The sequence below is a fragment of the Artemia franciscana genome, chromosome 1 (assembly GCF_032884065.1).
Source record: "Artemia franciscana chromosome 1, ASM3288406v1, whole genome shotgun sequence".
Taxonomy (NCBI): Eukaryota; Metazoa; Arthropoda; class Branchiopoda; order Anostraca; family Artemiidae; genus Artemia; species Artemia franciscana.
Window position 1 is genome coordinate 50,603,678 of NC_088863.1, and position 27,145 is coordinate 50,630,822.

General features: G+C 35.5%; 1 protein-coding gene across 1 annotated transcript in view; it reads left to right on the forward strand.

Annotated features, from left to right (window-relative positions):
• LOC136031088 (uncharacterized) overlaps positions 1-27,145 on the forward strand; it is a 91,207-nt gene that overhangs the window by 26,319 nt on the left and 37,743 nt on the right. Inside the window, exon 2 of the mRNA XM_065710368.1 lies at positions 11,268-11,374. Within this exon, the coding sequence (XP_065566440.1) occupies positions 11,268-11,374 (107 nt within the window). The remainder of the gene's footprint in view (positions 1-11,267; positions 11,375-27,145) is intronic.

Sequence of the window (27,145 nt, forward strand, 5' to 3'; positions counted from 1 at the left end):
TACACCATCTTCAATAACAGAGACTTTTCCAAAATGGCTGACATAGCGTTTTTTTCTACTCCAACTGTGTGGTTTAAAATATTAAAAAATGTACGCCATGACTTTCACTCTTGGAACTAAATTACTTTCCACACAGTTTCTAGGCAAAAAGTTTATTAGTTTTCATCATGACACTGAAGAAACTATATTAAATATACATTTAGTTTCTGTTCTAAGCTGTTCAAACCCAGCACATAGGAAAGCAATACTCAAAAATTATATTGATAAAGAATTTATTGATATCAGCTCTGATCTACAGCCAGTGAAGCTCCAAGCCCTGGTTCAACTATTGTTGCTAAGAGACAGGGAGCGACATGACATCTAATGGTGGGCTTGAAGGTCCGCAGGTGTACTATGTTCAAACTCGCAATGAGAATGTTGAAAAGTCTGCAAGGGGGTGCCTACACACTATGTTAACAATAATCCAACTGGTAAAGTCCATTCGAGAGTTAATGTGCATACCGTTTTCCAAATCATTTGATAAATTGTCAGTTTAAATTTAAACAGAAATCAATAAGTTTCTCCATAATACACTTGAACTCCCCCTCACTCGGCAATTGGAGTTTACACACATTGTAAACGAATGGAAACATGAGTTTTTTTTTATATTTCTAAAATTGCGAATTTCTATTCAAAGTAATATTTCTATTCAAATAAAATTTCTTTTTCCTATGCAGAAGGACCATATTGGAGTCTATGATGGTGAATGATGTGAAGTTTGGATTGACAACGATTCGAAAACATTCTGTTGGTTCGGTTACAACGTCATAACCACTTCAATTTGCACACTCTCACGCATTTTAACGAAGGCTAAAAGTAAAATGATGATCTTAAAGATTTCTTTTTCAGCCTTTGCCTTTGCTTCTGAATGTTTACTGACAAAAGTGTAAATAATCATTTTTATGTATGCATTTTTGATCATATTGGAGGCCTGTATGAATCTTTGTGACCCTGAAACCATTGGCTACCATTCATCGTTAAAAATGCGATAAATAACAATATTCTGTTTCGGATCAAGGTCGGCAATTAGTTTTTGTTTTGAAGAGGTCCAGTGTATACCCTCATCCTCTACCAAAAAAATATTATGTGGACTCAATAAGGCCCTAGTCACCGGTCTGTTTATGCGAAGAAAAATAAAATCCTTTACCGAACAATGAATCCCCAAAGTTATTTCTCCATCAATTAAAAAAAAAAACAACCTGGCAGTCCATTATCCTCAACGGCGGTAATTTTGGGGAAATTTGGAGTACAAGGATTGTCAATCGATTTGTAAATTTAGCATAGCGAAGAGTTGTAAGGCATTACCATTGGACAAAGGGAGTTCATTTCCTGAAAAACTGCATCCACGTTTCACCGGTGCGTTGCCCAGTGGGGTAAATTTCAAGGTACAAATCCCAATAGAAAGCATACCCTCCCCTCATTGATCTCTCTACAAATAGCCGCTGATACACGTCAGTGATCAAGCCTATTTCTTCTTTACTGATTTTTAGAATTAAATCCATTATCAGATGAAGAGTTGAAAAATAATAACCCAAATCCAAACCAAATTCCGAATAGATTTTATCTGCATTTCTATACAAAAAATCCAGCAATGTCAATGCATCACTTGCCGGGTATATTTTACAATAATCCTTCACTTTTTTGCACCCTCCCTTTGCCCATACTTTTTTGACAAGCTCAGAGACGGCAGTGGTGCATTGGCGATCGTGAAGTGAATCATAAAGCGATGGACGATAATTTCTCCTCACTTAGTTTCTTGATGGAGTTGTAGTCAGGATATATGACCATACTCGTAAATGAATTTCATCACCTGAAAAGTGCTAAAAATCCAACACATTTTCTAATTTTTGATTGCCAACTCGTCCTCTGGTGAAAGAGTCATTGGGTTATTTTGTATTGTGCAACCTTGAAACTGTCTTATTTGCTATTTTAATAAGTCTTTTGATGGTGTCGCCCATATAATCTTCCCCACCAAATTCCTCAATGACTTCTACCGGTTGCGTCGTATTACTCGAGTATCTTTAGGCATGGGTGTAAGAAACTGACATGGTTTCATGTTCTTTGAGATGATTTAAATTTGATGGATCTTACACATCAGTGAGTTTAGCTTTGCAGACTAAGGTGACTTGTCACTCTGTAGGAGCAAACTTTGAAAGTTTTTGAAACGCAAGATGGCTTTGTCATCGCTAATTTCTTCCGCAGATTGGAACTCATGGCGCTCACAGTGTCTCTATAATGCTTCAGCTTTAATTCACTATGAAATCTAGACAGACACATTAGACAATAGTAGTATGCTTCGTCACGCTTTTTTGCCTCACTCGGAACCCGACTAATATCTGTAGTTGGATCAAAATGACCAATTGAATTAAGTTCTGTTGCAGGCGTGTAAAGAAGCCATACCCAATGCTTCATTGATTCAGTGGACGGAGCCCTCACTGGTTATATTGACCCATTTTTATTACTGTACTCACCCTCCTCAAATTTTGTATTATATTGTAAAACAGTAACCCCAATATTCAAATGTTTCTTAGCCCACTCAAAACTAAATTTTGACCATTTAAAAATTAAAATCTACTTTTTGTAACTTTGGCCCTTCCCCATTAGCTGCCAATTTGTCCATCCTTGTCTTACTAAAAACCCTTTGCTGGGGTTTGTGGGCTACTAGAAGGAATGCATATTAAAAACCCTGGATATTTTACATACATTTACATTTAAATTTTCAAGAAATTAAACCTCTGATCCACTCTCCCTCTCATTATAGTTATCTGGTTTAGTCTAAGTAGTGTCTATTCAGTCCAAAGTACATCCCCAAAATATTGTAAGTGCGGGTGAAGTGTTAGCATTTCAGTTTGCACATAGTTCTTATATACATCACCTGACTTTTCATTAAAATAAAACAATTTTTGTGCTATAGATGCTTTTATGCTATCTCTACCAATCCATTCTCGAATCTGTCGTTCAAGAAGGGGTATAATCTTGCCTACGTACAAGTTTAATGCGTCTTTTGGATCTATGATAATATCCCCCACTTTGAATCTATCAAATGGATCCCCAAGTAAGGCTTTATAAAGATATAAATTGTACAAGAAGATTTTGACCAATAAAAGTTTGGCAATACATAGGATGTTGCATGAGTTTTCTCTAACACACCACTACCACTCTTTTCTACTTCAACATCAGTTTCTATATGTGGTTCGAACACAGATTGAAATTACTCAGCTCACTCAGCATGTCTTCGAGTGTATTAGGACCTAGAAGATCAGCCAAAGCAAGATCATTCCTAGATACACTTTGTTGTTTAAAGGAAAATGGCTTAGCAGGACTAACATTCAAATCCTCTATTGAAATATTAGTGGGATTTAAAATTTACTCTCCAGAGCAATCCACCAAAAAAATTATGTGTATTTGGACTGAGGTTGTCAGTTCAACCAAGATTGTCCTCTGATACACCCTGTTCTTCAAAGTGACATGGCTGAGCATAACTAACAACTAAAGCCTTTTCAGAGGCACTTTGCTGAACAGAACTAACATCCAAACCTTCTGTTGAAATATTAGGGGGAGTTACATTTGCCTCTCTGTAGATATCTTTCAATAGCTTATGAGTATTAGGACTGAGCTGGTCAAACTAAGCAAAATCATCCCCCGGTACACTTTACTGTTCAAAGGCACTTGGTTGAGGTGGGGTAATGTCCATTGAAATATCGGGGGGATTCCAGTTCGTTTCTTCAAAGTATTCTTCAAAAAATTTATCAATCTACTCTGGGTTGTCATTATTACCATAGGGCAATTCGATATAGTGATTATTATGAAATAAATTGTCAGCTCTCAGCTCTCCAAAGCAATATTTCAATATTTTATCATAGCATTCTAGCTCGTTGTTATCGGGGGGGGGGGGTGGCAATTAAAAAAGTGATTATCCTAAAATTTTACTGGTGGGTGACAATATAGGTATTTCCATATCCTCAAAGAGGTTTTGTGTCCCCTTAATTGGTGTTGACAATTCAGCTAGGCTAACCTAGAATAATAATATTAATTTTTGAAATTGGTTACAGTTTTATAAAAAGCTGAAAAAATAAATATTAACGAGCTATATTTTCATATCATTTAAAACACGTGCATAATAAATGAAAAATTATTAACATATTCACCCAAATATGACGTTTCTTTTTTTCTGGACGGTTAGATGTATTAAGACCCCCTGGAGGTGATATATTATTAAGATTGTACTGGTGGGTGACAATATAGGTATTTCCATATCCTCAAAGAGGTTTTATGTCCCCTTAATTGGTGTTGACAATTCAGCAAGGCTAACCTAGAATATTAATATTAATAATAAAATCTATTTTCTTTTTGAAATTGGTTACAGTTTTATAAAAGGCTGAAAAAAGAAATATTAACGAGCTATATTTTCATATCATTTAAAACACGTGCATAATGTATAAAAAATTATTAACACATTCACCCACATGTAACGTTTCTTTTTTTCTCGACGGTTAGATGTATTAAGACCCCCTGGAGGTCGCAAGTATGTTTTAACACCCTTCTACCAATGTATGTCTGGGAGTGACCGTATTAACCCATATATACATAAACATGCATGTTTCTTTTTCTGTACGGTTAGATGTATCAAAAACCCTGGGGGAATGACTTAGGTATATTGAGACACTCTTCAACCAACGTAGGCATAGGGTGTGAATTTAATTGTTGTACCAATGAGAGTGAAGGAAGAGTGGGACCAATCCTCATCCAACTTTTTGGTATGAGATCTTCAAGGCCATCTTAATTGAACACATTTATTTTTTAGAAAACCGTAACAATTTATTTAAAACAGAAGATTCAAATGCAAATTAATACGAAGAATTTTGAAATAAGAAAGCATATCAAAGATAATTTAAACAAAAGAGAATTTAAATAAACTCGCTTCTTGTGCTTCCGATTGTGTGGGACTAGCCCCTTCTGTCCTCATCTAATGCATAATCTAAATTCATTTGAAGAGCATTCATTGATTGCTCTATCTGCACACCACCAGTTGTTCTAGATTTCTTTGCTGGTGTTGGTGTTTGGTGTTGTTGGTGTTGTTAGGAGGCCACAGGTCTCCTAGAACGAAGAAATTAAAATTAAGTTAAAACCACTAAAATAGCCTCACAATTCAAAAGTATCCAGTTAAGATCATTTGGCACTGTTAAAAACATTTGTACTTGTATCATTTTTCTCGAACTAAGCCTATAAAATCTTCACCTACATGCAAAGTTATTCGCTAGATACCCTACCCATTTGAAACTAGGTGAAGTTTTCGATTGCCTTACAGGAGAATACCGCAAACCCTCCCCCCAGAGAGACTCGACCAGTTTTCATTCGCTTAAAGCTCGGTATACTAACGAATCTGCCAAGAGAGACCACGTGTTCCGCTAAGTAAATTATCCAGTGTTTTCTGAGAAGTAACAATTGCTATTATCCTTTAAAAAGTATATACGATATACAGGGTGAAAGACACACCATGGGGAGGTTTTCAAACTTCTGTGCTCGGTCCAGTTCATGATTCCTTGGCGAGGGATTGAAATCACGACAAAGTGGAAAAGCTTTCAAAAGGTTTAGAAACACTTCATCGCTCATCAGTCTCTACTCAAGTCAGAAACAAAAAACATCTTTCTTGTCGAAGAATAAAAAGAAACCAAGAACAAAATTCTTAGATAAAAAAAGGATATCTTCCCAAAGACGGAAATGACTTTTCTACCCCCCAAGGAATCCCATCCTAGAAGGGATGGGATTCCGTCACTCCCACCTTATCTCTAAATCTATTCAATGCACAAAGTTTAGATTTCAGCGTAAAATATGGCTATAATGAATAATTCTACCCACAGCAACCACTCTCTGAAAACATACATTTTCAAATTTATTCTAATGAAGACTACTTTAAATTTTTATTATCCATATTTACTGATTTTAACGTTATGACGTGGAAAAGTCGGACTATCAAACTCCCACCACTACCGATGGATTATCCTATGAAAATTGCGTAGTACACGAATTGGTTCGGCAGTTCGGCAAATTGTTTCTGCATAAATGGAACACTGGTTAGCACTAGCAGCAGTCTATCAAACTATGCAAGATACAAACAAATTATTTTGATAACTCCAAAGTCCTATAATAAATTGAGAGGTCAGGGAATGGGCTATGATTATAGGTCAAGTAATAATACCCATGGGGAACTCACTTGGTCTGTGATCAAGGAGTATCGTTTACTTGGTAAACTAAAGCATGAAATATTTAATGTACCTCAATGAATGACTCCCAATATTAAGATTGACATAAAGTTATAACTCGCTGTGTTCAATTTCATCTTTAGAAAAACACTTGATGAAGCACCATTTCCAAACGTCAATCTCGCCTTGGCAATACTTCATATCAAATACAACAGGTTATAAGTTCTGTTGCCCTCGCAATTCAAAATTAAGAGCCACTGGAAATAACATCAAACTGCTCGTTCCTCTCACACCAATCAACAACATATTACCATTGGTTCAAGTACCTACGCCGACTCTTCATTTAGCAATGGTGAAATTCCTTCAAAACTTGCTTTGGCATTCGTAAAAAGTGCAGTACCGTAGGATCATGACAAGTTTTCTACACAAAATTGAAATGTTTGAACTTTTCTTCCTTGTGTTTAAAGTAAATGGAATTCCTCTGTACAATTTATCCTTTGATATATCCTATAGGACCCTATATGGATTGACATGACAATCCCTGGATCTATATTCACAACTATTTGAAAATGGCATAACCGATACAATGTTTGCAAAAAGTCATGGTATCATTGTATTGGAATTGTCTGGTACTCAAAATGTGAGCATTTTCTGAACGGGCACTGTATGTTTAGAGTGTTTGCAGTACCTTTGCCGAACCATTGACGGAGAGTGCAGCATTATATATATATATATATATATATATATATATATATATATATATATATATATATATATATATATATATATATATATATATATATATATATATATATATATATATATATATATATAACTTTCTGGCTGAAGGGCCAAGAAACGGAGATCAGCACCGCCGGTACGGACTGTAAAGTCTACTACCGTATCCATATATATATATATATATATATATATATATATATATATATATATATATATATATATATATATATATATATATATATATATATATATATATGTATACTAAATCAATTTGAATTCTATTTAGAAATTACCCCTGACGGCAGTGTTCTATTAGACTTGACACCATGAACACTAATCAAATAATCGATGTATTTAACTTGTATCCATTCATATCCAAATAAAAATCCTATTGCACACCCTCGGATTTCCCTGAACATATTCATAGTGATAGTAATAACATTATCATTGTTAATAGTAATCCATCGACTGTGCAGACGGGTTATTGGCTTTGCATCTTTCAAACAGACTCTATTGGTCTACCAAAGGCATTCTACACGCCTTGCATCAAAAACCTCAAGAAAAAAGTAGGAAATTTATTGTTCAAAATCGGAAGCGAATACCAAACTTGTCAACCAAAAGCTGTGGTTTTCATCCATTGCTATATTTTATTTTTCATGTCGTGACTATACTTACCATGAATTTCTGAACATTTATGGAGACAATTCTCGATTGAATGACTTCATAGCAGAAAATGCACTGTCCTAAATGTATAATATAGATTTCAGTGCCCAGAATAAAATGTTAAAATAATTTACGCGAATTTGTTTATTAATAAAATAAGGTGGAATAGTGTAAAACCACTCATTTTAAAAATTTTAGAACATTTTTCCAACTTGAAACAATGTAAATTAATCAAACGTCTATGTGGAATTATGATACTAAGTAACTCATTATCAAACTTTCATACTAATGATCACGCAATGCACGCCAGACGGGTACCATGGGACTGGCTGCTTGTATCTAAAGGCCTATACTTTTTCTGGAATTATTCTTATAACTGGAAGTGGAGATAACACTCTATGTCTCGTAGGAATTATGGGTGTACCTTGCACATGTACCTGTGTAGGTATCCGGGGATACATGGCACTGGTATTCTTGGCATTGTTTCATTGATAAGATGAATGATTACGCAACAGTAGATGCTCGACAGACCAGATGCAATGGGAGTACTGGGCGCTTAATGTGCATAGCACCATACTACTGTTATTAGCCCTACTCATGTTAATTTTTGCCCGTTTAGAGTTTTATTCGGCCATTTATTTTAATTTCTCTTCGTTTTGAGTTTCATTTATTTATTGATATTGATTTGTGGTAGTTCTGCACTTGGAAGATTGTTTGGTTTTATTTCTGCTCATTCTTGGCTTAATAGAGCTCTTTACTTTTCTTTGAAAAACTTATTTGTGGAAAACGTTTTTAGATTAATTTAAATTGTAAGAGTAAAAGCAGTAATAATAGTAGCCCGGGAAGTTACAACTTAGTACGAGTCGTTCTCAATATATTATAATAGGTGTGTATATATTACAGTGTATATGTCATAGCGATATAGTATAGGTGTTTTATTGGCAACCCTACTTCTTTTGACTTTATTTCTGCTCATTTTTAGCTTAATGGAGCTCTTTACTTTTATTTTGCACAACTTATTTTGGGAAAGACATTTTTAAATTAATGACATAAAAGATAAGTAATGCTGATTGTTTGTCGGTCCATGATAAATCAAAAAGATGATTCATGATCATCTCTATGAGTGTACATTTCTAAAAATGGTAACTCAGGCTCTGTTTCTTTTTCTATCTTAGAAACTAATTCTCTCCCAGAATGATTTAAATATTCCTTAAAACATTCAATTTATAATTCGATGTAACTAAAAATAAACGAATTATCATCCATTACTTTCCCCAAAACTGATTAAAAAGAGATGTGTTGCTATTGTTACTTTGAACCTCCTTCAATTTCTAAGCTTCTGAACAAATGGAAAAAAATATTTACAAACTTAAAAAGTTTGTGAACCTTTTTGCCATTTTAACTGAATTTTATATGGCTTTTGTCTCAATTTTTACGATATATTCCTCTGATATGTCTTTGTAGTCTTTGAGTTTTTAGGACAAAAAAAAATATCAAGTATTGCATATGTGTGAATTGATTGTGTATAAAAAAAAATAAACAACCTCGATTCACTAGATACTCCTAAAGGTTTTTTTCATGTGAGTTCAACATTCTAATGTAATATTAATAGAAATGAAGTAGGTTTTAACTGATTGTGCCAACTATTTTTCAATTTTTTCCGTTGATTGTGTCTCTATAGGTGATAGATGAATATCTACTTTATGTGTTTTCGGTAAACTAAATATTCTCTGGTAAACCCCTTTTTCAGAAAGAATTAATGGTACAACTACAGTAAAATATTTCCATGGCTTTTAAGATCAGCTAAATATTTTTCCTTATTCTGGTAAATGCTGTTTATTTGTGTCTGTCAAGAGTTTTGTAAGTCTAGCTATAATTGAGAATTGTTTATGTTTAATAATTTAACCATCTTTTTCTACAATCAACATTTTATTACTTTTATCAGCTTTTCTTGTTATTAAAGAATCATCTTTTTTATCATTTTTAAGCTTATATATATTCTGTTTTAATTATTTTTTGGATATGGCTAACATTTTTTCAATGTTTACAACCCCGAATTTTCAATCATCTCTATTGCTAACCTCGTTTGAAAACTTTTGAACCCCAGTCTCACGATTTGAAATTATCTCTTCTGTTTGGGTTTTAGTGGGATTCAGTTCAAATATCGTGTCTTTTTCAAGTATCCCTCTTTTATTTTTCTATTAAGAGCCTTTAACAAACATCAGGACCCCGAAAAGTTTTAACTTTATACTTCTTCATTTTCTTGATTGTTTTTTTAAGTGTGGAAATGTTAAATGTCTAGATAATCTGGAATAATTCCCAAAAGAATTTCTGAAAGTCAATACAATTTCTTTGAAATCATAGTTATTAAGAAAAGACTGTAGATCACTTCGTAAAACTATGTATTCTTATAATTTCAGATCCCTAAACGTGTTATCCTTCAATACATTGTCTAGATTTTGGAAATTTGCCTTTTTTCTGTGATTGGCTTCGTAAAAGTTAAATTGTTAAGTTACCAATTCGTACGATGTGTGTCGATAACATCCAACATCCATCTCACCCTCTTCTTGGTCATTTTGAAAACAAAAAAAAATATTTTGAAACTTTTGAAGTGTAGATCTAAAAAAATGCAATAAAACCAACCTTCCTAGATGCTTAAAAAAAACTCTAATTCAAAACAGAATTCTCATCGAATTCAGTTTTTTGATAAAAACATAACCAGTTTTTTTTTGTAATTTTTTTTTCTTTAAATAATCTTTATTTGGCATTGTGAACCAACTGTTGATGAGAAATAACACATGAAAATAGATAGCAATTCCACAAAATTGTTATTTTTTATATAGCCTAGGACCAAAAAAGACCAAAAACTTTGAGCAGTCAGCTCAAATATATACTCCTAAAACTTTCTGAAGCGTTTATTCACCCAGAACAGGTGCTTTATTCTTCAACTTTAGTGAAAATTTGTTTGGAAGGTGACAGGTCGTCCAGTTGAGTCGTTACCTGTAAATTCTCTAAAAGAACCTACTGAGACATAAATAACCTCCTTAGAGTAAATCGACCTATTCAATAAAACAATTACTTCTAGGTATTTTATCTTCTATTTACATGTGAGTATGCGGATATGCCTGTTAATAAGGGGTGAGTAAGATATAAACAGCTTAACCTCTAGGCGAAATTTGCATACCTATAAAAAACCATGCTTTAATTCTATTGCTATCCAAAATGACTGGGAAAAATAAGAAAATTATTTATGTTCCTTTATCAAACAAATTGAAATTCTAAGAGAATGCTGTTTTGCCTGTAATAGTCGCATTCCAGTTTCTATGAATGCTGATTCCAGTGCCATTGTTTTTTAGGATTAAGGTCCAAAAATGTGATACTGATGAGCAAGTTGATGACAATATTATTTGGATCTGACAAACACGTTCAAGTTTCCAGGAATATTTGGTTCGCCACTATATTTTGATAATTATTATCCAAAAATGCAAGAATGATTTGTTTCATGAATGAGAGCTGTAGGCCCCATTTGCCACCATGATATCCTAGGTGAATCCCCTCTTCTCTTTCCAGGTTGACTAAAATTAAACATCCTGCTTTTATCCTCAGTTGTATTTATTTTAGGGCAATATGGTTTTTGCGAATGTCTACAAACGACACAAGATATCCACGCAGCGCTTTCTAGCATAGGATTTATATATTTTGTTAACCACGGCATTCCGATTGAAAAGGTAAGAAATTGTCTTTAAAAAGAAAATTAAAGTGCCAAATAGTTTTGATTGTAAGTTGTACGTGCAGTTTTTCTATATAAGCTATTACAAACTTAAAGTAATAGTACATACCGCAGGTGTAAGCACAATACTTCTGTGATAGCAAAAATGTTGTTTCCGCACTTTTTTAAGTTTTGGGAAAAACACAATTGAAAAAATCAGTTTTTGTTGAGCTGAATGGTAGATATAAAAATGAATTAAGTAACGGTTTAAAGCTGCTATTAAGGGAGACTTATTGGTACAATATTGGTCAAGTTTGGTTAAGTTTACCAGGCTCAAAGGTAAAAAAACGGCACAACATTTTTGCCCGTCCTTTCTGCTGCTTAGTTATGACAAAAGTCCAAGACAGCGCTGGGGTTCCTTTTCCACTTTGTTACGACAATTTTCGTTAAAGTTTCCTCAAGAATAGCCAAGGCTTATCTTAAAGCTCAAATACAGCGCTTCTACCTTTATTCACTACCTTGATCGTTTAACCTGAACTTAAATGCAAAATGATCCTAACCCAACTTCAGAAATTTCGATTACTTGGTAAAAACATAAAAACAAAAAAGGTAAACTAATTAGGTATTTACTGATTGCCTTCCCCCCTTCTCAGCTTCTTCAATACAAGGAGAGGGGTTGCATCTTCTTCTTCTGGGAATTCTGTTTGTAATGCTATGGATAGGCGGTTGTTGTCTCGATTCATGCGTCCAAAAATGCACTTGTATTACTCAACATTTAGAGAAGACATAAACCTATCAATAACGTTTGTGGAATTGTGTATTTCTTTGCCTTAAGTTTATCCTCCAGAGCAATTTTTATCTCAGAGACTGATCCATCAGAATAAGACAGTTTGTAACCAACTCTTTTCGAGTAGTCTTTTGTAAATTGAAGCTGTTTAACTTTAGAAAATGGAAGATTAACGTACTTATAGATGCTTGATGGCCTGCTAGAAATTCAGCACTTGGCTCATTTGAATAATGATGTACGGGTGCTTTTTGCTAACTGTTTTGAGCTCTTTCACCAACTCCAGTGGTGAAGATACTTTGGAACGCTTCAGACTTCTTTCAACACAGCCATGTGCTGTATCTACCCCTTACATTCTCGAGTGTCCTAGCTCTTAGTATTTCACTACTTTCAACAGTATAGGGTACTTAAGACGGACGTGCTGCCTAGCGAAGCTCATGCTTGAATTTGGGCTCTGTGTTACATATGAATTCGATCAAGTGACAATCTCAAAAACTTCGAGATAGGTAGACAGAATTTTTTCAAACATCAGGAGGACACCACTTACGTTTTGTTAGCTCCACTACCTGCAACTGTCTCAAGCACACCTAAACAGTACACTTCAACTATACGTTCTGCGAGAGCTGGATGATGTGAGAATACACCCTTTAAGTTATAAGTCGTAATTTTTCTTTCGTAGAAAAATGATAAACCATTACAATAAGGATCTACAAATACATTTCCAACCTTGAAGCATAGAACTGGTGAGAAACTATTGGCCTATCCTTTTTTTACCCCTCTCTAGTCTTACTGAAGCCAGGTCGTTCAATACTCTTCTTTCTCGGTTTTGTCAGTTCAATACCATTCTCTTCAGTAATACGTTTCTCCTTGCATGTGTCACATAAGCCCTTCTTCGGCTTATGGAAGCCCAGATCGTAATTTTAGCTGAATATGTTACGATTCATTCCTAAGATAATGGAGTTCTTTCTTCATGACTACTGACTTCTAGATAAAGCTCACACATTTCTTTGAAGTGCGCCTGTGCCAGTTTTCTTACTATAAATCTGAGAATTGTATATTTGCTGTTCATAAATATTATTCCTTATTTAACAGAGACAAACTTGCAGACTAACTGCAAATCTTTGGTTTTTTTAAATAAGATTAACAGCTATGAACAGCTATGATTAACAGCTAATTAACAGCTCTAGCACCTCTGGAACCACGAGTTTACAGATAAAAGTTTTTATAAACTTTTCTCGTAATACCCTTTCCTTTTAAGCAATATCTCCCGGAAGCCTTTCTTCGAGTTTTGACCTTTGTGTACTGTTTCCTTTGGTCAAACCTCATAGTTTCCAAGTGATACATTTTCATCTGTTGTGCGTTGAACCTCCAAAATTTATTTATTTTCCCACTTATGTGGCTTTGCTAATACGATACGCACCAGCATATGACTGAGTCTTTTCTCTCTTTAGTGGTATAACCTTAATACTGACTGACTATTTTTTAGATCCTTCTGTAAACCAAAATACTGAAAATTCCTTTATGTTTCAAAATTGAGGTTTTTAGAATCCCCAAGAAAGACGATCAATTACAAACCTCACAGAATGTAAAAATGCTGAGTGCTTTAACCATTTCTAGCCTTTTACTTGACATTTTCTTTCTTCTCGAATGCGAGAAGAGCATGCATTCACGATAAATTCATTGTTGATTTGCTCAGCTGGAACGCATTGTAAAACAAAACTAAGTACACCACTAAAAAGGTCGTATAAAATAGCAATGATAGGGTTCGTATATCAATTTTTCCAAGGGGTGTCAGTCACAAAATTGTTGCTTTCACAAGACAAACTGTTTTTGGAGTCAATTGAACACCGTTACGCTGTATTAACAGATTCAGAAATACCTTTCCATGGTGAAGGTGCCCACATAAATTATTCCAAGATTTGATGGGGGGGGGGTCTGAAAATATTCTTTGCTGAGAGGACTCAGGATTGAAAATACATAGTTTACCCAATGAATCTGTCGTAAATCTTCTGAATGGTACATTCATTTGCACTTTTGTAAATTTCGATTCCAGGAGTGGGAGATGAACCTCCCTTGCCATTCCATACCATCATGTTTATTTCGTCTGCTGGATAATATTTGCTTTCGTTGCATTCAAACATCTCCTCCCTCACCCTTTTTTTTCAAGGGTCGTCCATCGAAGAGTCTTGGATAAGTTTTCAAGATAATAGGAATTGTTATGTGATGTACGGGCTTTGTATTAACAATGGCTCTATTCCATAGATTAAGAAGTTCCGGCAAAGTTCAAATACCAGCCATGTTTTTTTTTTTTTTTTTTTTTTTTTTTTGTCAAGGTATGTGTACACACCTAATCTAGTTGAACGATTTTCATCAGATGACTTTGTAACTCGCTCTTAATAAAAAATGTACTGCTGCATTGCATGAAACTTTTACGTCGTGGAACAGATGTATTTACTCAATTTATTGATATATTAATTGGAACAAAACAAAATGATATTGTGATCATGCTTTGAACCACTACCTAGACGGCCATTTTACAAGGCAACAACAGATAAGTCGAAAATCGTGTATAAAAAAGTTTTGTAACGTCAATCGATTACTCCTCCTCCAAGAAGATATTCTTTTTATTCATCACGAGTCAGTTTCTTTTTAGTGGTGGGACAGTTAACGTTGAAAATGTTTTAGGAATGTTCATTATATTTGTATACATTGTATACAAATGTATACAAATTTTGTGTACAAAATTGTGAATTAGCTTTCGTTCCGTGAACAACTCTGCATTCTGAACGAAAAAGTAACCTTTTTCTGGATAGTATTAAATAAAAAAAAACAAGTTTTTTCAACTGAAAGTAAGGAGTGACATCAAAACTTAAAACGCACAGAAATTACTTTGTATATGAAAGAGGCTGCTTCCTCATCAACGCCCCGCTCTTTACGCTAAAGTTTGACTCTTTCTCTCAGTTCTTCTTTCTAAAACAGTAAAAAACTTTAGCGTAAAGAGCGGGGCGTTGATGAGGAAGCAGCCTCTTTCATATACGAAGTAATTTCTGTGCGTTTTAAGTTTTGATGTCACTCCTTACTTTCGGTTGAAAAAACTTGTTTTTTTTATTTAATTTCTGAACGTTTTTGAATCAATGCATGTTTTGATTTTGGCTCTCCGCAGAGGAATAACCAAACGAAATTAGCATATTTTTTTTTTTGGCTCAATGGCTTTCTCATAATTTTGATCGAATGATTTTGAGAAAAAAAAGCGGGGGACGAAGCCTAGTTGCCCCCCGATTTTTTGGTTAATTAAAAAGGCAACTAGAACTTTTAATTTTTTACGAATCTTTTTATTGGTAAAAGATTTACGTAACTTATAAATTAGCTTACGTAAAGAACTTTTGCATTCTCATGTTTTTATTACATATATGAGGGGATTCGCCCCATCGTCAGTACCTCGCTCTTTACACTAAAGCTTAAATTTTATCCCAATTCATTAAGAATGACCCCCTGAATCACAAAAGCCGTAGAATAAGTAGTGGAAATTACCGAAAATACTTTAGCGTAAAGAGCGAGGTATTAGAAGGAGGTGAGCCCCTCATATGGGTAATAATTTCTGTTTGTTTTAAGTTTTATTGCTGTTCCTTACTTCCAGCTGAAAAAGCTTTTTCACTTTTATTTTTTAATTGTTTTTTTTTTAATAATGCTAGTAAATCCTGCTCTCCCTTCATGGAAATTTTCTTCTCCCATTACAAATTCTCGAAGGAAAGTTCCCCCAGCATATCCCCCTCTTCTCAACCTCTCCCCCAAACCAAAAAAATCCTCCTGAAAACGCCTGTATACTTCCCAATAACCATTACTATATGTAAGCACAGGTCAAAGTTTGTAACTTGTTGCACCTCCCACGGGGACTGTGGGGGAGTAAGTCGTCCCCAAAGACATAGTTATAAGGTTTTTCGACTACGCTGAATAAAATGGCCATATCAGAATTTTGATCCGTTGACTTTGGGAAAAAATTAGCGTGGGAGGGAGCCTAGGTGCCCTCCAATTTTTTTGGTCACTTAAAAAGGGCACTAGAACTTTTCATTTCCGTTAAAATGAGCCCTTTTGCAACATTCTAGGACCACTGGGTCGATACGATCACCCTTGGGAAAAAAAACAACAAAAAAACAAATAAACACGCATCCGTGATCTGCCTTCTGGCAAAAAATGCAAAATTCCACATTTTTGTAGATAGGAGCTCGAAACTTCTACAGTAGGGTTCTCTGATACGCTGAATCTGATGGTGTGATTTTCGTTAAGATTCTATGACTTTTAGGGGGCGTTTCCCCCTATTTTCTAAAATAACGCAAATTTTCTCAGGCTCGTAACTTTTGATGGGTAAGACTAAACTTGATGAAACTTATATATTTAAAACCAGCATTAAAATGCGATTCTTTTGATGTAGCTATTGGTACCAAATTCTATTTTTTAGAGTTTTGGTTACTATTGAGCCGGGTCGCTCCTTACTACAGTTCGTTACCACGAACTGTTTGAAACAAAGCTGTTTGGCAAGTTTTTATAAACTTATTTTGCAATCACTCGATAAATGAAGATCGCTTATGAAACCTGTTTGACTAGTTTTTAGCAAGGAATTAGACACTTGTAAAAGGTTTTCCTATAAGGATTTAAGAATTTGAATATATACGAATTCACAATATGGCGAGGGAAATCGCACCACAGTCAGTGCTTGATCAGATTAACGCAAAACTCGGCTTATTGCCACAAATGATGACAGACATAAGCTTCATTAAAGGACAGTTGAGACAAATTAATGCAGAAAACCAAAGGCTTAGTCAAGAACTTGTATTAACGAGGAAAGAGCTTAGTGAAGCAAACCGCCGTATTCGGTATATAGAAACCGAAGCGAAGAGAACAAACTTGATTATTTACAACTTAGGACAGAGAGACCCACCACTACCTACACTTAAAGAAGAAGTGATGTCGCATCTGAATACCTGAATTTCGTCTTTGGAGGTCCATCGTAGCGAGGTAAAGGATGTTTTCCGGCTGAGGTAAGGAGCAATTTTGCTGAAACTACAGTGTGCAGACACCCGAAATTTTATTCTGATTAAAAAAAATCAAGTTTCTTAAGTGAAAGTAAGGAGTGAAAGTAAAACGAACAGGAATTACTTCGTATATGAAAGGGGGTGCTTCCTCATCAACGCCCCGCTCTTTACGCTAAAGTTTGACTCTTTCTCTCAACTCTTCTTTTTAAAACAGTAAAAAACTTTAGCGCAAAGAGCAGGGTGTTGATGAGGAAGCAGCCCCATTCATATACGAAGTAATTTCTGTTCGTTTTTGTTTTAATGTCGCTCCTTACTTTTAGTTAAAAAACTTTTTTTTATTTAATTTCTGAACATTTTTGAATCAATGCATGTTTTAACTTTGGCTCTCCGCAGAGGAATAATAAAAACGAAATTTGCATATTTATTTTTTTGGCTAAATGGCTTTCTCATGGTTTTGATCGAATGATTTTCAGAAAAAAAGGAGCGGGGGAGGAAGCATAGTTGCCCTCCGATTTTTGGTTACTTAAAAGGCAACTAGAACTTTTAATTTTTTACGAATGTTTTTATTAGCAAAAGATATACGTAACTTAAAATAGCCTATGTAACAAACTTTTGTATTCTCAAGTTTTTAGTACATATATGAGGGTTCATCCCCTCGTCAGTACCTTGCTCTTTACATTAAAGCTTAAATTTTGTCCCAATTCATAAAGAATGACCCCTGAATCACAAAAGCCGTAGAATAAATAGTTAAAATTACTAAGAATACTTTAGCGTAAAGAGCGAGGTATTAGGAGGAGGCGAGCCCCACATATGCGTAATAATTTCTGTTCGTTTTAAGTTTTAATTCTGCTCCTTACTTCCAATTGAAAAACTTTCTCATAATTATTTTTTCATTGTTTTTTTTTAAATAATGCTAGAAAATCCTGCGCTCCCTTCATGGAAATTTTCTTCCCCCATGACAAATTCCTCGATGGAAGTTCCTCCAACATGTCCCCCTCTTTTCAACCCCTCCCCCAAGCCAAAGCATCCCCTTGAAAACGTCTGAACACTTCCCAATAACCATTACCACATGTAAGCACTGGTCAACGTTTGTAACTTGTAGCCCCTCCCACGGGGACTGTGGGGGAATAAGTCGTCCCCAAAGACATAGTTATAAGGTTTTTTGACTACGCTGAATAAAATGGATATCTCAGAATTTGGATCCGTTGACTTTGGGAAAATAATTAGCGTGGGAGGGGGCCTAGGTGCCCTTCAATTTTTTTGTCACCTAAAAAGGACACTAGAACTTTTTATTTCGGTTAGAATGAGCCCTCTCGCAACATTCTAGGACCACTGGGTCGATACGGTCACCCCCTGGGGAAAAATACAGCAAAAAACAAATAAACACGCATCCGTGATCTGCCTTCTGGAAAAAAATACAAAATTCTACATTTTTTTAGATAGGACCTTGAAACTTCTACAATAAGGTTCTCGGATACGCTGAATCTGATGATGTGATTTTCGTTAAGATTCTATGACTTTTAAGGGTTGTTTTCCCCTATTTTCTAAAATAAGGCAAAATTTCTCAGGCTCGTAACTTTTGAAAGGTAAGACTAAACTTAATGAAACTTATATATTTAAAATCAGCATTAAAATACGATTCTTTTGTTGTAGCTATTGGTATCAAAACTTCATTTTTTAGAGTTTTGGTTACCATTGAGCCGGGTCACTCCTTACTACAGTTTGTTACCACGAACTGTTTGAAAAGCGGCCGTACGTTTCGGAACGAGTGTCTGTGACCCTGGACTACACATTGGAGGAAAGAAATGAGCGAAACCACTTAAAAATAGTCATGAACCAAGCAATTGAAGAGGGAAAACCCGTCAGATTACGCGGAACAAAACTTTTTGTCGATGGAACTCTCTTGGTTTATGATTAAGAGAGTAAAAAAGTGAAAGACGTCACCCGAAAAAATACAACTAGGCCTAGGTCCCCCGTGGTCGAAGGGACTTTCAGAGCTCAATAGATAGTGCCAATTACCAATGGATCACCGCCGAAACTCACCAGGAACTGAACAGTCAATGACCAGTTGCAAATGGGCAACAGACTAGTGCTACAGAAGTAACTGCTGGACCACCAGGGTTGCACCCGAGGCCTAAGACCGCCAGGAAAGCGGATCAGATGATCAACCAGGAAGAACGCAATAGGTTGAATAATCGTGCACAAAGACCACAGAGAGAGCCAATTTGGAACGTGCACGAAAACAGAGGAGGTCTGAGATACGAAAGCTCAAATGTCAGAAGAGGCAGAAGCACAGCAGACTAATTCATGATCAATTATCCGGACCCAACCAGGTACCGATACGATGAAAACATGGAAGACTCGAAGTAGCATGCCAAGGGCCATGCCCAAACTATGAAAATGATCACATGTTGAAAAGAACAAATATAAGCAAGTATCGGAAGACGTGAGTGCATTTGATGTTGTGTGTTTAGCGGAAACTTGGCATGCATAACCCCAACGAAACGCTACTATTTGACAGATTCTATGTAGAGAAAGTGTCAAGAAGAGAGTTGTCGAACAGAAAATATTACGGGGTGTTATTGTCCTGCTAAAGTGTAAAACTGTGTCGAAATACCAAAGATTAAGTAGCAAGTCGGAGAATATAATTTGGGTCAAAGTTCTTTTTTCTGACAGACGGCATATAATGATCGGATCAGTTTACTTACCATCACAGGACAGTTCCTACACAAATGAAGATACTTGGGACTCTCTGGAAAAAGAGATAATGAAATTTAAACACCATAACCACAGTTTAGCGCTTTTGGGAGACTTTAACGCGTACACCAGCGTGAAAAGAGAAGTAGTGGATATAGTGATTTTTAACGAAGTAGTTCCAGCTCCGAAGGCTTAAGGGCTTACAAGAAATAGCATGGATGAAGGTAGGAAGTTCAATATATGGAGGAAAAGGCTTTTGCATTTTGTTTAGAGAAAATGGGCTAGTTATAGGGAATGGGGGGTTTAGGAAAGATAAGGGTAAGGGGGACTATACGTGTTTTACGGGTGCGAAAGGGAGTGTTATTGATTATGTACTGGTGGACTTTCCCCTCGCGATGTGTGTTAGAAATGTAGAAGTTCTCCCCTTTGTAGGTTCAGATCATTTCCCAGTTTTAATAGAAATTTTGCAAAAGTTGCCGACGAATGTTCTACCTACACAGCATAGAAGAAATTTCCAGAAAAAAGAATTTTTAAAAAGAGTAATGTCGAAATTATAAATACACAAGATGGAAGAAAGATTACTTGATAGGAAGGTTCAAGAAGAACTGAAGGTCTTGAAAGAAGGTAAATTACCAGTCGAACAGATGATCGACGGGTTAAACGGAATTATTCATGAAATAACGCCTAAAGTGTCCCCTGAGAGCGAGCGAAAGGAATTATTTGATGATGAATGTTTAGCAAGGAAAAAAGAATTGATGCAAATAGTAGAAAAATTGAAGGTCCTCAAAGAGAGGTCCCTAAAAGTGACAGTAGTTCTCCAGATGAAAGCTATGCGGCGAGATTATAAACGGTTGTTGAAACAGAAAAAAAGAGAAGCGGAAATAAGGGATATAAAACAATTATCGGAGAGTTTTAAAATGAATGACATGAAAGTATTTTGGAGGAAAACTCAAGACCCCCTAAGAAAAGAAAACCTACCCAACAAAAAATTCCCGGAACCAGAAACATGGCCACCATATTTTGAAATAGGAAACAATACAGCACCTCTGGGAACGCTAAATTCTATCCCGACGGAGATTTGATTCCCGCTACAAGAACATGACTACAGTTTGCTGGAGGGAGGAAACAACGGAGGAGAAAAAAAACAATTTGAAGAATCAGAAAGGGGGCACAGCGCCGGGACTGGATGGAATCCCTATTACGGTTTATAAGAAGTTCGCACTGTCATTCGTTCCCATAATGGTCCTCATCTTCAATGCAATTGTTAGCACATGTAAATGGCCCAAAGCATGGCAGACGTCAGTAATTTTGCCGCTTTTCAAAAAGGGAAATGCGGAGGAACACTCCAACTATAGACCCATATTCCTAATACCAACGATGAGCAAAATATCTGAAAAAATTATTGATGTGAGACTGTCAAAATGGCTTGAAGTGTTCCGGGCCGGATACAAATTGTATCTGGCCCTTGATACAATACAGTGGACAGAATGTTTGTACTGCATGCTCCTTCTGAAAAATATGGAAGAGGAAAAACTAAATTTTACGCGGCTTTCGTAGACCTCCAAAAAGCTTTCGATAATGTGGATAGAGAATTACTGATAATGGAATTAATTAAAATTGGACTACCAGGTCAATTTGCCCAGCTGATAGCTAATATGTATGGAAGTACAAAAGCAGTCGTCAGAGTGTTTGGAAAAGGAGTTTCAAGGATATTTGAACAGACAAGAAGTGTGAAACAACGAAGAACCCTGTCACCGCGGCTATTCGGAATATTCGTAAGCGACATTGTAGAATTCTTGGAGAAAAGATGGGCCCCAACCGTTAAACTCGGCAACAGAACGATTTCGGCTCTTCTGTTCGCCGACGACATGGCACTAGTAGCGAAAACAGCTCGTGAACTACAAATTTTAATTGACCTTATGGCAGAATACCTTGAATCGAAGAAGCTACGTCTAAACCTCGGGAAGACGGTGATAATGATCTTCAATAAAGGAGGAAGAAGGAATTTAGTTGAGAATGAGAAATTTCGGTTCAAAGGACAAGAGACTATGGTAGCGAAAAAGGTGAAATATCTGGGATTTACCCTGACACCTAACTACAGTTGGACGGAACATTTGAGCGAAATGTCAAAGCGAGGGAAAGCAGCAGTGGGTGCAATATTACGTAATGACCTAGTGAAAAAGTCGAAGTCATTAAAAATATTTAAGCAAATATTTGATTCGAAAATTAAACCGGCAATCCATTACAGAGCTGAGCTATGGGGCCTGGAGGCCGCAGATAAGCTAGAATCAGTCCAGCTTAGATACTACAAAAGACTTTTCGGGTTGCACCAGACAACACATAACCAGCTAATCAAAGGAGACTTCAGCATCTTCTCACTGAAACTGCACCGGCTTTATCAAGTATTTACGTTTTGGCTGATATTAACCTGATTTTCTGAGGACCGATTGGCTAAACAAGCTTATAATGATTTGCTTCGAATTAATAGGATAACTACTTGGACTCAACAAATCAAGAAATCTCTTGACAAATTAGGCCTCTCTTATTTTTGAATGGAAGGAAACGGACCCGGAAACAATCAATGCCTTCTAGAAATTATGAAGAGATTGAAAGACCAAGAAATACAGGAGTGGGGTTGTTTAGTACGTTCGTCGGAAACACTGAAAGAATATAGTAAAGTAAAAGACATTTTTGGGGAAGAATATTACTTTAAGTTAGATTTATCTTTTAAATATTAAAATCATGGATCCAGTTGAGGGGAAATTGCCTTCCAGTACATAGGGAACAGATTAAAAAAAAATAAGGATACAAATGTTAAGTGTAGTTTTTGCAGATGTGAGGATAATAATTTAGCCCATTTCCTCATGGAGTGCCAGGATCTTGAAAGTCTTAGGGATGAAATTTGGGGTTACCATCGGTTGGTGCTACTTTCTGACATCCTGAGGTCTTCCAAGCCTGGAACCATATGCAAAATCGCGCGATATGTGGAAAAGGCGGGAGAGGCTCAGCCGAGCCCGAGTGAATGAAAATAAGTATTGTTATAAATTGATTGTGTTTCTATGCAGTGTTGTATCATTAAATAATGCTGTGTATGGCCGTAGGGCTCAAATAAACTTTTTCTTTCTTTCTTTCATTGAGCAACTGATCATCCTGTGAGAATTGTACTATTATTAACGAATATAATTAAAAGTGTAGGTCATGCAATCCATGTAAATTGCATAGAAGATACGCAGTGCAAATCATTTCTTTCTTGAAGAAGTTTGTGATTCCCACACTAGAGGCTTCCTCTGCTCCTGTTATCACTATAATAAATGTGATCGATGGTAAAATACTTACGCTGGAATGGTTGCAAAAAATCTTAAACGTGATTTCAGTTTATTTTTAAGAAACTGGTTATAACTTAGTTTTAAGTTACTTTGGTAAGAAGAACCTAGTCGAAGCTTCAATTGCTGGAATATTAAGAGAATCTAGTTCTACGACATGATTGTGAAGATACCGGCTACTATGATTACAAACCCAGAGATCTTTATTTGGCTCTAATAGAAAGTAATTATTAATATGAGAGTTCCATATGTTAATATATAATAGAAAGTAATTATTAATATGAGAGTTCCATATTACATTGCTTCAAATAAACAAATTGAAACACGTGAATTTTATAATATGAATTAAAATATTATTATTGACTTTTCGAACAGATATAATAAAATGAAACTACATCCTATTGTTGAAACGTGACCCTGACTTTGTGTACCAAGATGAATATAAGTTAAATCCTGATAAGCTGCCCCTGCTTATCATTAACGATGGTTACTTATATGCATAGAAGTTTTATTTATGAACAAATACTCAAAAATTCTTAATACATTTCACTCAGAGGGCACTGAAAATTTACATTATACGGGCAAGAGAGAATATTTTTAACTAAAAAATCGTTCAGTCGAGGACTGTCACCATAAATTCTAAGAAATTTATTTTAAGTATAGCCACGACATTGAAAAATAAAATATAATAATTCATGAAAATCCCAGCTTTTGGTTGATAAATTTTGTGCTCACTTCCGGATTTGAATAATAAATTTCCCACTTCGCTCAAGAAAGTTTTAATGTTAGGTCTGTAGAAGGTATGAGGCAAGCCAAGAGGATCTAAAAATTCAATATTCTTCGCTGTTTGAAAGATGCAAAGCCAGTGACGCGTCTTTAAAGCTGATGAACTACCGTTAACAATGATAAGGGCATTGTTAACGCTTTGAATATGGTCGACAAAATCCTTAGGTAAGTAATAGGATTTGTATTTGGACATGTAGGGATCCAAATTGAATACAATGATTATTTGATTTGTGTTCATGGTGCCAAGTCTAATAGAAAACTGCCATCAGGGGTAATTTCCCAATTGGTTTAAAATTGATTCGAAAAGATTAATACTACACTCTCCTTCAAGGGTTCTCAAATGTACGCTGTTAACGTACTGTGCCCATTCGGATAAAAGTCATATCTCGAATACCGGACAAATTGAATGCAATTATACCACATTTCTTAGGTTACACTATTTTCAAATATTTGTGAATCTCGATCTAAGAATTGCATTGTCAAATTGTATAGGATCCTGTAGGATTTATCAAGGAATAAATTGTGGAGTGGAATCCCATTTACTTTATTACATACAAGAGATGAAAGTTCAAAGATTTCAAATTTACGTGATGACTTTGTCCATGATCCAACGACACTAGCACTTTTTACAAAAGCCTAAGCAAATTTTGAAGGAATTTAACCATTGATAGAGGACGAATCAATGTAGGTACGTGTCCCCGTAGCAATATTTCGTTAATTTGTGATTGTATGTGGAACTAGCAGTTTGATATTATTTCCATAAATTTTTAGTTTCTCAATTGCCAAAGCAACAGAACTCATAACTTGCTGTTTTCATGCATAGCATATTACCAAGGTGAGAGAGAACTGTTGCATCAGGTGCAGTGCCATGTACTCTTAGCAAAATAAAGTTCGAGGATCAAGTTATAGCTTTATATGGATCTTAACATTGGGAAGCATCCATTGAAGTATATTAAGTATCTCATGATTTGTTTCCTAACCATGTGTAAATCTTTAGTCGTAAAATATTGTAGTAAATTGGTAGTGTCGGTATCCGTTTTATGTTCATATACAATAGCCATATCTCTCAAAATTTTATTCCACATGCGAGTGATCAACATGAATCGTATGTAACTTGCAAAATTTGAAAGATTGTTGCCTCTGCTCACCAACATCCCATTTATGTAGACACTCATTTGGATAAACAAATTCTGTAGTACAAATTACATACGATAGCCCCTCGGATTCACTTGATTGTTCATTGTTTGATTTTTTTTACAAAGACATGCAAATCTACAAATGTGGAAGTCGAATCTATGAAATAGTGTTCATTGGAATAAATTTGAAAATGTACGTTTTCAGATTTAAGTTGTTGCAGATATAATTGATCATAGTATACAATGTTTTACTCTCATATAAACATTTTCTGCATTGAAAAGACTTGGAGATGAGTTGACTGAAGGATGAGAGTCTTTTTGTGGTAAATATGCCATTTCCAGGAAAAGTAATTTTTTTTATCCAACAATTTTTACTATTGGTTTCTTTTTCTCCTTTGACAAGAGCGATGTTTTACGCTCCTGGCTCGAGTTGAGACTGCTGAGTAATGAGGTGTCTCTCGCTCTTTGTAAACCTTTTCTACTTTGTCGTGATTTCAATCGCTCACTGAGGGATTGCGTGCCGCACCTCAGATTATGCAAAACGCTTTCTGTAAAATCCTTCCTAGAGCCCCAGTCATGTAATGTTGACAAAAAAAATCTGCAGTTTTTTAGCCAGAATTAGAGCAGAACGAAACAATTTAACAAACCCATTGCCGAATTCATAGCCCGAAACGGAAGAGAGACCCCTGTAATATTCCATTCCATGACCCAATCGTCGTGTTCCAAGAATAGCAATTTAGCAATTAATATCAGGACAGACAAAAGTATTTTGTCCCTGAGCTGTCTCACTGAATTGGTAAGAAAGGGCATGTAATCACAACCGAACCTTTTGTTATTGCTAGAGGATTGCCCAATTAACTTTAAATGTTTACTGACAGAGCTCCAAATACGAAGTCTTCACTGGAACATATTGAAGGGGCTTTATATTAAAGTGGTGAATGTGTTCAAGAGTGGTTTTTCGTTCAAAAACACACAGCAGGGGAACTATTTTATTACCAACTCTTAATGTCTTGATAAAGGAAGCGTAAAGAAACACCCAATTTTACAAAACATACGATATTCCTTGTATGATAATGTAACGAAGGGCTATTCACCCGTTTCAATTGATTCTACCCATTCCTCGGTAACAAGTGGCCAATAATGGTGTCTAGCTTTTATAACATGTTTACGATCGTGTCTAAGGATATCATATATATTGTTAAGAATACAATCAACCAGTGCAACTTCATAACTTCCCTCGAATTGCCGGGCTTGGGAGTTTTATGCTGCCTTTATTGCTGCAGTATTGTATTATTTTTAAATAGTAACTTCTTTACGTTGGGATTAACAAATTCACTCTTACGATTTCATTTACATTTTTCTACAAGAATCTCTTTCAAATATAGATTCAAGAGCCTTAGAAGCTTCATCGCCTCTCTTGGAACGCAATGGAATGGCATATGCATAGTGACTAGAAACACTGATTGCAAGTAAAATATTAATGTACAGGCTATTGTTACGTTTTCAAATTTCGTCTCGAATCAAAAGATTTACTTGTAATACATGCAACGAGAAAAAGGCTTTAGTTTTTTATATAATGATTACCGGGAGTTCTATGGTTTCGAAGAAGAGTGTTACTGAGTTAATTCTTTAAAGACTTGGTTGCCAACTTCTTTTCAACTCAAGCGACTCAAGTAAGTGTTGCAGGGGAACTTAAACTCCCTGCCTCACCGATATTTTCATAAACTCGTTTCAAAACTTGAGCCATTTTCAACTTAAACGTTGTATGAAACGTCAGCCACACATTTGCATATTTATAGGTGTTGCACTGTTATCGAGACGCTTACGTTTGATACCTTTCAAATCATCACCCCCGCTTGGTGTGTTTTCCGGAAACAATAAATATTTGATATTTCTCGATATTTCATTAATCGTTTTAAAATATATTTATTCCAATAAGACTTTTTGGAAAAATTTATGACTTTAGAAATCTATACAAATGACTCAAGACTTTTTCGATTTGCAATTAAGTCTGACACCAAATCAATTAAATTG